Below are 15,744 nucleotides of genomic sequence, written 5' to 3'. Positions count from 1 at the left end.
GACTTGCATGTTGCAGCTGTCGATCCCCACCACCACAGCACAGTTTCTCTTAAAGGGCAACTCTTATTGAAACAAACTGCCATGTACGTTTCAGAAATAACAGCCAAATTTTATCACTATCAGTCACCATCATGACCATTCATGCACGCCACCTTCTAATAAGAAGTCACGATGGCATCCTAATATGCAAGAAACAGTTGAAACGTGGAAGAAGCAAAACAGTCATTGACGAACTTGCGCTTACATGAAAAGTATCGACGTTAAATGCTCGTAGGTTAAGTTGTCCATTAATGGCAGCATCTAATAAATAACTATATATTGTTGCGGGCGTGGCGGTTAGGTTAATCCCCCGTCCAATTTGTGGTGGACACGTTGATCCTCAGAGATTATGGTGGGCGCGGAGGCGCATTCGGCACTGGTGGAACGATGACACAGATAGATTGATGCACAGCACAATAGGGCTTATACTCGAACCCCACGACAAATACACGGACACACCAACTTAAAATAAAAACGTGGGAATTTAATGACAGTAGAAATATTTACAAGGGTAATTCAAAAGGTAACAAGGTAAATATAAGGTAAATAAGGTCTAAAGTCGAGGCACCTCAACACATGGACTCGAATACAGACAAGGGGGAAAAAAAAGGAAAATCAAATCCTCCCTTTATTTCGCTTGGTCCAGAGATTGTCTCTATGGAACTTGGAATTGAGGAGCTTCGTCCTGCACATGTAGATGTACCCAAAATGGCGCCAAGCCACTCTCTCGCAGCAGGAAAAACATACATCAGGCAATTTATGAGTGGTATTAAACACCAAGGCTCAGAGACCGCTGTGCAGCTTCTTCGTCGACATGCGGCACTCTGCAAAATGGCACTGTCCCCTTCAGTGACATACACGAGGCTTCAAGGTCTGTCTCTCATGACCCAACTAAGAGTCAATGGCCAGGTCTTGCTCACCCACGTGAGCCAATTCGCCTCAGCATGAATACGAGAATCATGCAGTCTTCTTCATCCATCGAAGGAAAGAAATCCGTAATGCCCATACTTAGACGCCATTGTCCTCGCTCAGACGTCTCACGACCACGTGTGTCCCTTATACACCGAACTGAACCAACAAAGCCACCAACGTCTTCGCTTCCCTCACCTCTGGGCATGACTTGCTGACACAAAACCTGGGAAGGCGGGGCTTCTCACCTGCTTGGCACGCCTGGCTCGCTTGTTGTTATAAAAATGCACTTCTCCCTGCTGACTTGTAAATGCAAAAATGTAGGAATAGGTCACAGGGACAAACACATACTGGGGGAACTTATCCTTAATCCCCATCTAATTAACACTGCACCACTCCCCCCCCCCCCCATGTGGTGACACGTAACACTTAAGTTCACAGTTTCCCTACTCAATTACATTGAGATGTCTCCTACACATCCATGGACCAAACAACTCCATTCAATCCAAACTTTGCTGTGAAATTCCTCCATCTACACCCACAACAATATATAATCTCCACAAGTCAGTCTGTTTATCCAATTGGGATGGGCTTTCCAGTTCAGGGAGGGGCTTCAAAATCACATCACTGCCATTTTGTTCACTCCAAAGAGCCTCTTTTGTAAGACTCGCACTTTCTTACACTCTCACGGCATTATCTTAACTCTAATTCGATATCTGATTTCTTTTTTTGTCGTCACTCAGATGCAAGTTTCGGTTGCAAAAAATAACAGGAAGAAAATTAGTGTTTTTATACAAAAATGCATTTCAAGTGAAATTCTGGCCTGTAATATATAGTCCATTTAGACTCAGCGGCACAGAAACCAAAAATGATGCAATCAGCCACCACAGGCTGCATACAAAATAACAACCACCACCTCTTCAGGTCAATCCCCATTCCGACTCATGGTCTTCCTCTCCACCCAATGATTTATCAGTCTTGCCCTCACTCACCCTTCCTTCAAGTGTCCCTCAACCCTGCTGCTGGTGTTTCCCTCCTTTCCACTGTGTTCTAGTTCCTCCAACAAAATAAATAAACATGCTATAGGCAATGCTTGCCTTACTTAATCACTTTATACAACAACAGCAACAATACAACAAAAACTAGAGTTCAAAGAACAGAATACCACACATGGTGTTAAAGTACATCCTTAAATATAAATAAAATAATTATTTTAAAGATAGTTATCTGAAAGTTTAGCATGACTGAGGCAGTCTTGTACACCCAGACCCATGATGTTTAATATTATTCAATGAATTTGGATTAAAATTAATTTCAAATCAAATGAGACTAAATAGGTACAGTACTGCATTGGAGTAATCAGAAGGAACCCGAACAAGCAAAAAGCAAAGATGAAGTCGTCAAGAGGAACCTGGATAGGATTCGTATTTCAGCTGCTACTCCTCTACCCTCATACCGATCCAGGCACAGCCAAGTGAGCCTTTTTCGAAAATAATAATAATAATTTTAAAAAAATCAAAACAAACCCAGATCAAAATGTATGTATGTATTTATATATATATTTTCTGGCTGCCAGACCATGTGTCCGATCAAGTTGAAATTTAAAACATTTATTCCCCATTACCACTACATCATAATTGTGAAGTTTTATGTCGATTGATTAAGGTGTGTAGCTGGTGACCACTGGCAGTGCCACTGAAGCCAGTGTTGATATCGACATGAGCTAACCGCTGGCCACTAGCGGTGCCACTTTTTCTGGCGACGACAGTGACGTGTGTTTGGTGGCCACTGGGATGGCCGTCTCAGCCATTACTCCTCTATGCTCCAAATGTAAGCTCACCAACTCGAGGAAGCGTTCCATTCAATTCCGGTTATGCAATTATTATTACCACTATTTGTGTGTAAAATTGTCTGGTGCAAGGTGGTGGTGCTTATTACCTGCCTGCCTTGGGATTGCACCAAATTAGCAACTCTGGTGGCTCTCTCTGAACGTTCCGTCTGAATCGTGGTCAACTTATTTCCATCAGGGTCGGCTGCGGGCCCCAATGGGCTCAGACCAGGACATCTTCAGGCTCTTTTGGGCAAGGAATATGCCAATGCAGGGGACCACTTATTCTCTTCTCTTTCTCTGTTCCTTAATGTGGTTCTGCAGGGAAAGGTTTCTGAAGCCGTGCGTTCTGCGTTTTTTTTTTTTTGGTGCAAATTTATTTGCTGTAACAAGGTGGATGGTGGGGTTCGTCCGATGGCTGTGGGGAATACTTTGCGCCATCTCACGACCAAAGCCACAGGCTAATCTTTTTCTGAAGATCTCGGGGCTGAGCTACATCCTATCTAGTTGGTATATTCAACTAAAGATGGGTGTGAAGCGGCTGCCCATGCTGCCAGACTTTATCTGGCAAATCCGTCTCCGAATCGCGTCGTTCAAGATCGACATGCGTGATGCATTTAATTGCTTGAGGCGTGACATTTTTTGTCTGAAGTAAGAAGGTGCACCCCCAGTATCTATCCATTCATCTGACAGGCATACGCAAGGCCTTCTGATCTCTTTTATGGCAATGAGGCCATTTATTCAGCAACTGGCATTCAAGAGGGTGACCCCTTCGGGCAAGGTCTTTTTTCCCTGGGCATCGACCCAATAGCCAGGGAGGTTCAGTCAGTTCAATATGTGGGACCTCGACGACGCATTGTTTGGGGATGAACCCGCAAAAGTGCTGGCTGACCTCCAGAATGTCATTGCCGGTTGACCGACAGTGGCCTCGAGATCAATAGTGGCAAGTGCGAGTTGACCATCCTCATTCCTCAACATTGCATCACTGGATGACTGTCAGCTTACCGAAGCCATATTTACGGCAGTGCTCCCTGATATTAAGATTGATTTAATCAATGGCTGTACTCTTCTTGGTGCTCCGATCTCCCCGAGGCCTTCGCCCAAAGCTATTATCGAGAAGCACGATGACTTGATCTGTATGGCAGGCCGTCTGGAGCAAATTGACGCACACGAAGCATTTGTGCTGCTCAAAAGCTGTTTCGCTCTGCCCAAACTCCTGTATATCTTGTGTGCATCTCCATCTTAACTGAATGGTGCACAGCAAGGAGCTTTTGACCACAACTTTTACGAAACTGTGAGTAAAATCTCTAATGTTACTTTTAACGATTCTGCTTGTATGCAAGCTATGCTCCCAGTTAAGCAGGGAGGTCTGAGTTTCAGGAGGGCTATTGATATAACTCTCCCTGGCTTCATCTCCTCACTGCTGGCAGTACACCACTTAGTCGATACCATTCTGTCCCGCGTAAGCAGTTTGGCACAAATGGGAGAGTTGACAGCGGCGGTGTTATCATGGAGTTCAGCCCATATCAGCGTATGTGAACCCGAAGGCCTGTCCCGGCTTAGCCTTAAAAGATGGGACGTTGAAGCAGCAAGAGTGTCTTTTGTCAACTTGTTGAACAGTGTGGATCATGTCACCAGAGCCAATCTTTTGGCCACAGCCACTAAGGAAATCAGGATGTGGCTTCATGCCGTCCCTGTTCCCTCTTTAGGAACACAGCTTGACCCTGAGTCTTTATGGGTTGCGGTTGCACTACGAGTTGGAGTATCAGTCTGAGAGCGGCATAAATGTTGACGCGGCAGTATGATGGATACACCTGGACACCATCGTCTGTCGTGCCGTTTCAGTGCCGGTTGATCTTTCAGACATTCGCCTTAAACGATGTGGTCAAATATGTCCTTTATGGGACAGGGATACATCTGTCCTGGAATCCCTTGGTGTAAACCTTGGCGAAAAGGTTTACATCTTGGCTGAGCTTGGCCAAGATGTAAACTGAGCTTGGCCATCCAGTAGGGAAACACCATTAGCAATCTGGCTTTGGTGTGGGAAGAACAAAATCCCACATTAACACCTTTTTAAAGTCTGTATTTTAGGGGGGTGTGGGGGCTTTACTCATTTACTTATTTAAAAAAAAAAAAAAAAAAAAAAAAAAAACTTATGAGCCTGGTGTGGCTCAAAGGTTAAGGAGGTGGCTTGGGATCCTTGGGGTCTTGAGTTCAAGCCCCGCTGAGTTAGCATCAGGGGGGTTGACTCAGCCTGTCATCATTCCGAAGGTCGGCGAAATGAGCACCGGTATACTGGTAATTATCCCTGCAGGGTCGAAGGCGACTAAAGGGTTGGTGTCAGGAAGGGCACCCAGCCGTAAAAACAATGCCACAAGAAAGGGTACCATGAATGGAGCCCACAAAAAGCTGACCCCTGCTCAGGAATAAAGGCGTTCAAATGGTGTGATGATGAATCTTTTTTTTTTTAACTTCCATTTACTTGGTTGGAGTTTAATTTTTCTTTTTTTATTCTGCTTAATTTTTCTTATTGATAAAGTGTAGTTGTAAGTTTTTTTTAATTTATATAATAAAATGAAAATAAAAATATATAAAAAAAAATGATCAAGTGGGACCAGAGTAAACATTATTTAATATTTTCTTCAATCCAACATGGCTGCCAAACCATGTGACCTATCGATTATTCCTTAACAAACCTAAACACCCAAGGCTTGGGGAACATTTGTGTGAAGTTTCCCCTCGATCTGTCAGGCCGTTCTGGAGAAGATTTTTCATGGGTTTTAGGGTAATTGCAATATGGCTGCCAAACCATGTGACCTATGACATCATATGTGTGAACCTTTTGTTCCTCATGGATAGGCAGTCATACGTACAAAGTTTCGCCTCGATCCGTTGAGCCACTTCAGAGAAGAAGATTTTTGAAGGTTTTTTTTTTTCTTAAAACAATATGGCTGCGAATCACGTGTCCAACAATGTCATCAAATGTATTTTCTGTGGACCATTTTATCTCTCGGCCCTCAAAATTTTTCATACTGAGCAGATGTAGCATTATACATACGCAATGACATCACAACGAAGGCACCGATGAGGAGGAGGAGATTGGGACCATACTCTGTGCAGAGCGTTGGTGCTGCCTAAACAGTCTCCTTGGCTATTGGGCACAATCCTGGATGGGTCGCCACCCCGACACAGGATACCAGCAAGCTGGCACTCATTTTGCCGACCTCAGAAGGATGACAGAGTGATTTAACCCCACCTGGTATTAATTAAACAGCTGAGCGGGATTTGAACTCAGGACCTGAGGATCCAAAGTCCGCCACCAAAACCATTAAGCCAATACCAGGCATACCTATGAGGTCATAAAAAAAAAAAAACACATTCCCATGAGGAGTACTTGCCATGTGCCAACTTTCAATTTTTTCCTTGGTGCAGTTTCAGAGATACAGAGGTCCAAAGTTTTTCCATTTTTCCAACATGGCTGCCACACCACATGAGCTACGATGTCATAATGATGAAAACAGTCTACATGAGTGGTCACACCTATAGTGAATATATTCTCTCAATCCGACAAGCAGTTGTGGAGAAAAACACAAAAGTTCTGTGCGGACAAACAAACAAACAGACAGGCAGGAAGGCAGACAAATGGACCCAAGCGCAATACCCTCTCCTTCGGTGAAGGTAATAAAGGTACAAGGACATTTAAAGGCATTTCGATAAATTAATTCCGGATTTTGTTCCGATCCGTGTTCAAAATATAACATTTAATTTAAACAAGTTGTTCCTCGATCATAAACTCATAAGACTGATGGACATTAATCGATTAATTAACCCCTCTTTTCACTTTGCGTGTGCGGAGTAACAAATGTTTGAGAACAAAGATCTGCTACAAAGCTTTGCTGTTGCAGGAAATGTGGTGGTACATACCAGGATGCGCTCTGGGGTGTTCCTGTACAACATGGTGCTGCCAACGTTCCAATAAACGGCAAGGCAGTTCAAGCACACGAGCTGTGAAGAGAACACAATCGTGCCTACATGCATTAGCAAAGCAGCATACACGTACGTGCGCGAACGCACGCACACACACCTTTTTGTCCCACTACCTCATCATCATCCTAAAATGTCTCACACCCTCCACCTTTAAGGCATGTAATACGTAGATGGCCATTACCCTTACTTCTGTATAATCTCTCCACCTCTTCTCTATTTTCCCACATCATTTCACTTCATACATTTTCCCCACCTCACATCTTCCAGCTCAGTATTGCAACTTACCTTCCCCCCCCCCCCACCCCACGACTCCACGCCAACCCACCCTCACCTAGTCCCTTACCTTCAACCCCACCATGACAATATTTATGGAATGAGAACCCAGTTTCTTTGCACAGGTCATGATGGGAGGTTTGCTGTCGCCTTCCCAGCAGTAAGTCAGGGCAGGAATTTGTCATTTGTTCAGTGTGCCGGAGATAACTCGCCTACTTTTTGAGAAGGACACGGTGGAATCTTTAATGTCCACCAACTCAGCCGGAATGCCAGACAGACATGAATGCCTACTCAGATCGGAGGGCTGCCAGGATAACCTACAAGAACACGCACTCACCTCTGAGCTGTCTAGCCTGGGTTTGAATCCCAACACGGCTATAAACTGTCGTCCTCGTGTTTCGCAGGCAAGGCAATACATTACAAAGTGCGCCGTCCTCGGATGTGCAACAAACTGGGCGTCCGGTCCGTCAGCATTAGTTGCTGGACATTAAAGATCCCATGGTGCAGAGTACAAAAACTATCGCAGGCACCCTGAATGATTCCAAATTCTTGCTCTAACCTACAGGGGGGCACTGCATCAGCGGTATAGCCGTGCTCCCAGCAGCCGTGGGCTGCATACAAAATGCAATCAATTCATATGGGAAACTAACGTTAACGTCCATCCGAGGGACGGCACACATAATGATGCCTCACCCTGCGAATCACCAGGATGACAGTTTATCGCTGGGTCGGGGATCACATCACAAGCTGGACAGCTCGGAAGCGATTGTGCAGACCTCGAGGCTCTGCGGCCAGCCCACTATGTAGAATCCAAATTTGTATTCTATAATCCCTCTTACAATCCAACTATCATATTCGGATTTCCCAAGATGCTGTGTGTAAAGTCAATTCTCACCAATATATGCAAATAAAAGTTGCCAGTGGTTCTTCTTTTAAAAAAAAAAGACAGAAGTTGGCAATTTATAATGTTCAAGATTTGGTAGAAATATCAGATCGGAGTGCAAATCACTCACACAAGCCCTGCCTTTACGCTTTAGGTTGAAGCTGGAATATCCGAATAACATCCTGTCGACATGGCATCAGGTGCATGAAAAACAAAAACAAAATTTCATCGTCACATTCCCCATTCAATGTTTTCAGCATGCATGAGTGCATGACATTGCCAAGTTGGGTTGTTATGGAAATTGCAAATCCAGGCAACATATACTACAAGTGATAACATTTCTCTATCTAGCTATGGCAATCTGTAACCTCCTTTCCCTTCCTTCTAATTCCCTCCCCCTCCTTGTTGCAATGACATTAACGTCCTCTGAACAATTTGATGATCCTTCATTTTCTTGCAAGCCATCCATCCTTTTAAAGAAAGGGCCACCACATTCTCGTACCCCACTGCATAACTTTCCCCAAGTGGGAATGCCCATCTCCTCCCTGGCACTGACGCAGTGATCCCGCAGCCGTAGCCTATTTGCCAGGCCATCTCATCAGCTTCACATCACCGGCACGTTGCTATTCCCATCACGTCGTACCGTATAGGACACGCCTGTGCGTCCAGCATTGTGCTTATGGCTCGTAAAATGCTGAGAGCAGCCAGGCATGTTAACGAGCACGCATTGCTACAAGGACGACCCACTAAGCCACGGGCAGAAAGCCATGCTCCCAAAGGCACTGAGGACCACGACAATCAACAATCATCCGAAATACTGAACTATGTCTGCTCACAGACCATATTCCTCAGCAAGTTTATCTCAAATGCTATGACACTTAGTTTCACACTAATTAGACAAGCAGAGAACGGTATAAATCACAAATTGCTTTCACTGTTAACAAGGTAGGTATTCATCGAGATGTTTTGAGCACCATACTGTATTAGTAGAGGTTTGTTTGACAGTATGAGATTTAAATCTAGGTATCATACAGGTCACGCAGTAAACTGAAGAGGTGTACACTCTACTGGGTCTACACCTTCTTGGGAACATATCTACACAATACATTTCTTTCCTTGTATTTTTATTCTGGCCTCAGTACACCAGCACGTTTTGCCATTTTTCGTCTTGGTGCCCCAGCAAGTGTCATCGATGCCCTTCGAACGTGCGTACTTCGTCGCAAATTTCACGCCCTGGTCTGGACATTCAACAACAGTCCAGTGTCGCTATGACAACCGATCTGACATCATTCAAAGCTTCCATCAGTTTCAATATTCACACCAAGTGAGTTTTACTCTAAGTAAGGAGATACAGGTGAAGCCATACCTTGAAGAATAACTTTGCAGTATCATCCAGCAAGCATGGTTTCCAATTATGATCTGATGTCTGGAAGCAAAGCATTGGCAGACAAATTGCCCTGAGCATGAAAAAGACTTTGATCAAGCTTTCAGAGGAACAAAAGTGAATTAATAAAAAAAGATTCCACAAGAAAACCTACAACCAGCAACAAAACATAGGTTAGAGAAGAGAGAGGGAGGGAGAAGGGAGAGGGACAAAAAAAAAAGAGACAGAGAGAGAGAGAGAGAGAGAGCACAATTTCACATTCAAGTGTGTACCTTTAAAGTCAAACCCTCCAGTGTCACACCTACAGAAAGAGGTTTTGTCGGGTTGGTGATCTGCAGAGACAATCAGCAGCAAGAGAACATCTTAACTCCGTACTGTAAATGTCAACACACAAAGCATCAGCAGACTTGGATTCAGCTGTAAGGTGCTGTGTATAAATTGTAATTGTCTGCAATTTGTTTTAGTGCAGAAGCTGCTGCCAAATCAGCAACCCACACTCAAAGATTGCAAGCAGTGTAACCCGGTGTGAAGGAACCTGCGAAAAAGACCAGACCACTTACTACACGCAGTCCAGGTCAGAATATGGAATTTGGCCACCCCCACTGGTTAGGATCAGGACACAGAAGGACAAAAGGAATAGTAGAGTGAGAGTGAGAGTGAGAAACACACAAGCAGAGTTGAAGGCCATAATACAGTGAGACTTGGACAAACAATGGGTGTGTGGAAGAATGAGGAGCAGGAGAGGATGCATAGCATGGACAAGATGGGTACAGAAGGAAACTCTCAGGAGGAAAAACTGGAAATTTGGATGGAGGAGGGATTGGGGTGGGATGGTGGAGAGGGGAGGGATTAATGAGAGGAGAAAAGATCATGGTTTTAGATTGGGGCCGATCTGAGATGGTGGTGAATAGCTGTCTTGAACACATGGAAGGAAGAACGAGATTGAAGAGAATGTTGAAGTTGGTTCCACAGACAGGAAAAAAAAAAAAAAAAGAGGAACAAATGAATGGAGGTGAGCAGTCATCCTGTATTTAGGTCATTTAACTCAAAGGGTGTTGATGGTGGACTGTGTGAACTGCAAAAACCTGGAGAGTGGGGGGGGGGGAAGCATGGAAAGAACAGAGGGTGCAAGACCAGAAGGAGGTGGTGGAGACAACACTGACCTGTCTGTGATAGCGTAGTGATGGACTCAGTGGCATCCTGGGAGATTCCAATAATCTTGAAGGTCTTGGTTTCTACGGCATCAAGCTAAGCAAGATGTAAGGCAGGGGAGACAGCCCAGAGGGGGAAAGCAGTACTCTATCAGGCTGTGGATGAAGACCTTGCAGGTGGATAGGAGATCAGGTGTGCCAAGGAAGGACTTTGTACAATGGAGTATGCCCAGTCGGTGGCTGGGTTTGGAAGCCAATTTTGAAATGTGGTTTGCGAAGAAAGATCATGGCTGATAGTGAGACCCAGGAGTTTGAAGAACTGAACTTCCTCAAGAAGATTGTTAAGAAAGTAGATTGGGGTTGGGGTGGGGTTTGCCCAACAGTCCTTTCAGAGAGAGATAGTGAGTGTGAGAATGAAAGACATATTCCAATTGTTTCACCACCTTGTAATTTTGTCAAGATGTGAAGAGAGGGAAAAGGCTACAGCCTTCCTGTCTAAAGCATGAGGGATGTCATGGCAGACAGTGGAGTCATCAGCAAATAGATAGAGGATTTTCCAACAGATTCAGAGAGATCATTGATGGAGATCAGGAATTGGACTGACTGGGCCCAGAGCACTGCCTTCGGTCACAGTCTTCCTTGACAGGGAAACAAGATGAAAGGATTCCACCGAGAGCCACACGTTGGCTACGAGATTAGAGAAAGTCAGTAAGCCATGTGTGGAGTTGGCCTTGGATGCCAAAGGCAGAAAGTTTGGAGAGTATGGCAGGATGCCAGACTGTGTCGAAAGCACAAGATATGTCCAGAGAGATGGCCCTGATCTCATGTCTGACATTGAGGGCCTTTATTACCTGTTGGGTGAGTGGAAGCAGCATGTCCAAGGTGGAGTGACCTCGTCTGAAACTGAATTGGTCATCTGAGATGAGGTTGTTGGAGAAAAGGTAGGATTTCATATCAACTGCGATGATGGATTTTCATGACCTTGCTGATGATTGATACAATGACGTTGGTGGATTTCTAAGCAGATGGAAGATGACCCAGCGCAAATCAGGTCAGGTATGGAAGCATACGCCTGAGCAGCAAGTCATAGCATCCACTTTCTGCCGGTACTCCAGGGGCTTCCATCTAGCCATCCCCCAGGCAGATGCCTGGCCCATCCCCTTCTCCTCGAGATTCCGATCAACCTGCTGCAACCACAAGGCATGTGATCAGCCCATTGGCGTCCTCCACTCACGAGGCTCCCTCGCTGAGAGAATCTGGTGAGCAGGATCAGCGTCAGTAAAACGAGCCACATGTCCATACAGACGCAGCTGATGCTCATGGACTATGCAGGAAACAAATGTCACCCAAGTCTCTCAGCAAATGTCCATTGGACTCAAACGCTGGCCAGCGAGAGACAAGGATTCTCCGACGAGACCTAGAGGACAAAGGAGTTAAGTCTTTATCTCAGATCTTTGGTCAGAGTCCAAGTCTGACATCCATAGAGCAAGACTGGAAGCACCAAGGACTTAAAGACTCAGACATTCATCCCTCCCTCCCCCCCCCGCTCCCTCCCTCCCCCCCCCCGCTTCCTCCCTCCCCCCCGCTCCCTCCCTCCCCCCGCTCCCTCCCTCCCCCCATTCCACCCTGCTCCCTCCCTCCCTCCCCCTGCTCCCTCCCTCCCTCCCCCCCATTCCACCCTGCTCCCTCCCTCCCTCTCCACCTCTCCACCCTGCTTCCATGGGGATTTATTTACAAGATGTAAACCCATGGGGATTTATCCATCTTCTATCCTCCAAATGTACTGTGTTAAGTGAGAAAAACAACACTAAGTTTCATGACTTTTCAGAGCAGAATCCTTCATGAGCAAGTACAATAAAAACATCCAATTCAGAAACGTTGACTTCACAGAAACCCAGCCTACAAAAGTAAAAACGCAAAAACATATTTTATTTGAAATAAATTTATAAAATCCTGGAGAAAACAATACATTTCTATAAACCAAAACATGAAGTCTACTGAAAGAGTAAATGTATTTGGATTATCAATTCACAATCATTTATTCAATTAATAGCGGGATGTCATTTTTCACAAACACTTTGATTTTGGTAGATTTCAGGAACTAGAACCACCCGCTCAAATCGAGCGGCAAGTCATCTCCCTCCTCCCCCACCCCCTGTGGACTTTTTTGCCGAGGATTTAACCGTGGATACTACCAACACGTTTGCAAAATTTGGTGAAGTTCGGGCCAGCCCTGGTTGTTTTTTTTCCATGATTTTCAGATGTACAGACATCCAGAGAATTGCCTCATTTAATATAGTGGGATAATATTGCACCATTCCACATTTTAAAAGTTCTTCTGGCTCCATCTGTCAATTATTTTGCCATTCCTCTCCTATTTTCAGCATTGGCACAATCTAATGTTTTCCCTTTCCAAAGGACATCATCCACAGTTGATTTGAAGACCCAATTCTGCAAAAGTCGCAAACTCCTGCATCCAATAACTATTCCACATTTAAGATGCATCAACAGCTGCACACCTTCATAAAGCAGGTGATCCTTTGAAGCCAAAAATAAATAAATAAAAAACAAATGTCACCCTTAGGGTGACCCGTATCTTGCCAAAAGGTGACCATGTGTGACTTCTTTAAGGTCACACTGAGGTGAACAGAGCTGCTATCCACCAGGAGCGACTCCTTGAGGAATATCCGCCTACGAGAGATTCCAATGAGAATCGTTCTACAGAGTAACCATGAAAAATATGCATTTGCCTCATAATGTCACCAAATGACATCATAATGACTCAAGCTTGACATATCTAGAAAGCACTCAGAGGTGTTCAATTTGAGGTACTACACGATATGGTTCCTAAAACTTGAAAATTTGACCATGGGGTCAAAATTTTGACCATGGGGTCAAAAAATTCAAAAATTTGACCATTTTATGCGCTGAAAGGGACCTCTATAGGCCTCTGATATGCGAAGTTACAAAAATTTCCAATGATAACTGTGCTCTGCAGAGTGATTTATACGTGATTACAGACCAAAAAAAAAACAAACAAAAAAAAAAACATATGAAGGTCAAGGCCAATCGCCACCAAAAATTAATCAGCTGAGCGCCAGACCATGAACTATATTCCCATGAAGTTTGAAGACTATCCGATCAAAATTACTAAAAAAAATAACGGTTTCGTCGACTCCCCTGATTTGCGACAAAGTGACCTTGACCTTTGACCTTCACCTTCAAAATTTTATGCGCTGAAAGGGACCTCTTTAGGCCTCTGATATGCGAAGTTACAAAAATTTCCAATGATAACTGTGCTCTGCAGAATTTTTATACGTGATTACAGACACACAAACAAACAAACAAAAAAAAAACATACAAGCTGACTAACATATCGTGCAAAAACTTAGTTTGGGAAAGATAATATATACATTAAAATACACCCATGCAAATTGTGAGAGCCAATTTAAAAGTTGGGTGTATTGTCTCAATACTTTTTGTAACAGTGTAAAATAGTCAATTTGTAAATTCAGACCATTCGTTGGATTCCTTATTACTCACATCGTCCTCGTAGCGGGCGTGAATGCTGGCTATGGTGACTTGCAGGTTCTTGATTACCTGTGTGGTGAGCTTTTCGGTAAATGTGCCAGCTTGCTCAACCAGGGGCTTATCTGCGTACAAATCCACACCGAAACACATGCTGTGACCACATCTGTAAGGAGGAACACTACATCATAAAAGCCAGCTGTCTCATCTGCACTCACTTGTACTTAAAAACAAACCTTGTGGCATCTTGACATAACTCGGCGATTGGGCCAAAGGAACTGTGCCTATATATTGTTGCGGGCCGGGGTCCGGTGGCGAGAACGACCGCTAGGTGGGGGGGGAGTTACGTTGTCTCTCACCAGACTTCCGGAATTGTAGGCCGTCGCTCACGGATAATTCCATGACGCGGCGGGTCGCTTAACCGGCCGTGGATGCCAATACCTCAACCGCGTAGCGTAGGGTCTTCCTGCCAGGTGTAATCAGTTTATCTAATTAACCACGTGGTTTCAACTACGGGAGAACCACGCCCGCGGTACGCCTTGCCCGAACCGGATCACTCTACCAACTACGGTAGAGTACCAACAACCAACTACCAACTCCGGATCGGATGCAGCCGAGCGGAACTGCCAAGGACGTACCGGCTAGAATGAACAGATTATCGGGGATAAAGACCCGGCTAAACTTAGATCGGAACCATGCTGGACCAATGAAGGAAAAGACAAAAACAAACTGGGAACATTTCTACAATCATTTATTTACATGAAGGCGAGGAAAGTCATGTGGCACAGGAACGAGTTTATTGGTGTGTTATGCAAAGGAAAGAAGAGAGAGATGTAGGGCGACAATTTTTACAGCAACTTATCAAAGCGGACACAGTGCAGACTTACGCAAGATTAATACAAGCAACAATTACAATAATCAAAAAACATACAATTTACTTAAAAGGACAGGCGCCACACACTCAGACAAAATAAACCCCATTAAAATAAAAGGGGACCTTTCACAGTTCGGAAGGGGGGGGGGAGTTAAGGTCGTAGTACTTGGTACCTGAGAGTTTCGGGGGAAGGGATGCTCCATCTGTAGTGCGGCACCTGACAAAGGTTGAGTTGGTCAGCCACAACCGTATGTGTGGAGTTCGTGTCCGTGAAGGAGCTTGAGTGGAGAGCGCAGGCCGCCGAGGCGAAACGTGAGTAGACACTTTGCAACAACGCCAACGAACCCACCAAACTCTCCAACCACCAAAGAACCAACGACCTTCCTTCTTTCCTTCTCAAGACCCTTCCACCAACTCAACTACCCCCACAAAACAAACCCTCAAATCCAACTAGGAACTCCATGAACTCCAAGCACTCAACCCTTCTATGAGGATCGCTTCATACTTTATTGATCGCCCTGGGCGGGGAGGGCCTTGGCGAAACGGACGTCGTCGTCAGTCCCGATTGGACAGGGTCTTCATGGGGTCTGCCCTTTCTGGGCGGGGTTTCAGCCAGGCCGGCAAGCCTGCCCACTCCACGCGTGAGGACCCGCCAAGAAGGACAACTCCAAGATCTTGCCTCTAAAAACGAGTCTCTGGTTAGGCGAATAGGCGGTGAAGCGCTTGTCCAGCCCAAACGAGAGTAGCAAGCGAGAAGAAGGTACTGCAGCTCCAACAACAGGGGAAATAAAATAAAAGGGGAGAAATGATTTATAATCCTAACTAAAAGCCCATCGCAACGCATCCCAGTGTCTTCCCACTACACACAAGGGAGGAATCTATCTGCAC

General features: G+C 45.0%; 1 protein-coding gene across 3 annotated transcripts in view; it reads right to left on the bottom strand.

The window, feature by feature from the left end:
* The window catches only part of LOC147030813 (intermembrane lipid transfer protein VPS13A-like), a 222,936-nt gene that overhangs the window by 144,364 nt on the left and 62,828 nt on the right, over positions 1–15,744 (bottom strand). For 2 of the 3 annotated variants that reach the window (XR_015056515.1, XM_085875249.1), the window contains exons 7-10: positions 13,998–14,107; positions 9,576–9,635; positions 9,286–9,345; positions 6,701–6,781 (exon numbers count right to left, since the gene is read on the bottom strand). Coding sequence is in view for 2 of the 3 variants with exons in the window: in XM_085875249.1 (XP_085731375.1) it covers positions 6,701–6,781; positions 9,286–9,345; positions 9,576–9,635; positions 13,998–14,107 (311 nt within the window). In the remaining variant the exon portion in view is untranslated. Of the gene's footprint in view, positions 1–6,700; positions 6,782–9,285; positions 9,377–9,575; positions 9,636–13,997; positions 14,110–15,744 lie in introns of those variants that run through there. The other variant, XM_085875250.1, reaches the window with a different exon arrangement.

This window comes from Eptatretus burgeri, chromosome 3 (assembly GCF_056783735.1).
Source record: "Eptatretus burgeri isolate ZD-2024b chromosome 3, Ebu_testis_v1, whole genome shotgun sequence".
Lineage (NCBI taxonomy): Eukaryota > Metazoa > Chordata > Myxini > Myxiniformes > Myxinidae > Eptatretus > Eptatretus burgeri.
Note: the sequence above shows the minus strand (reverse complement) of the source record. Positions and strands in the feature narration are given on the sequence as shown.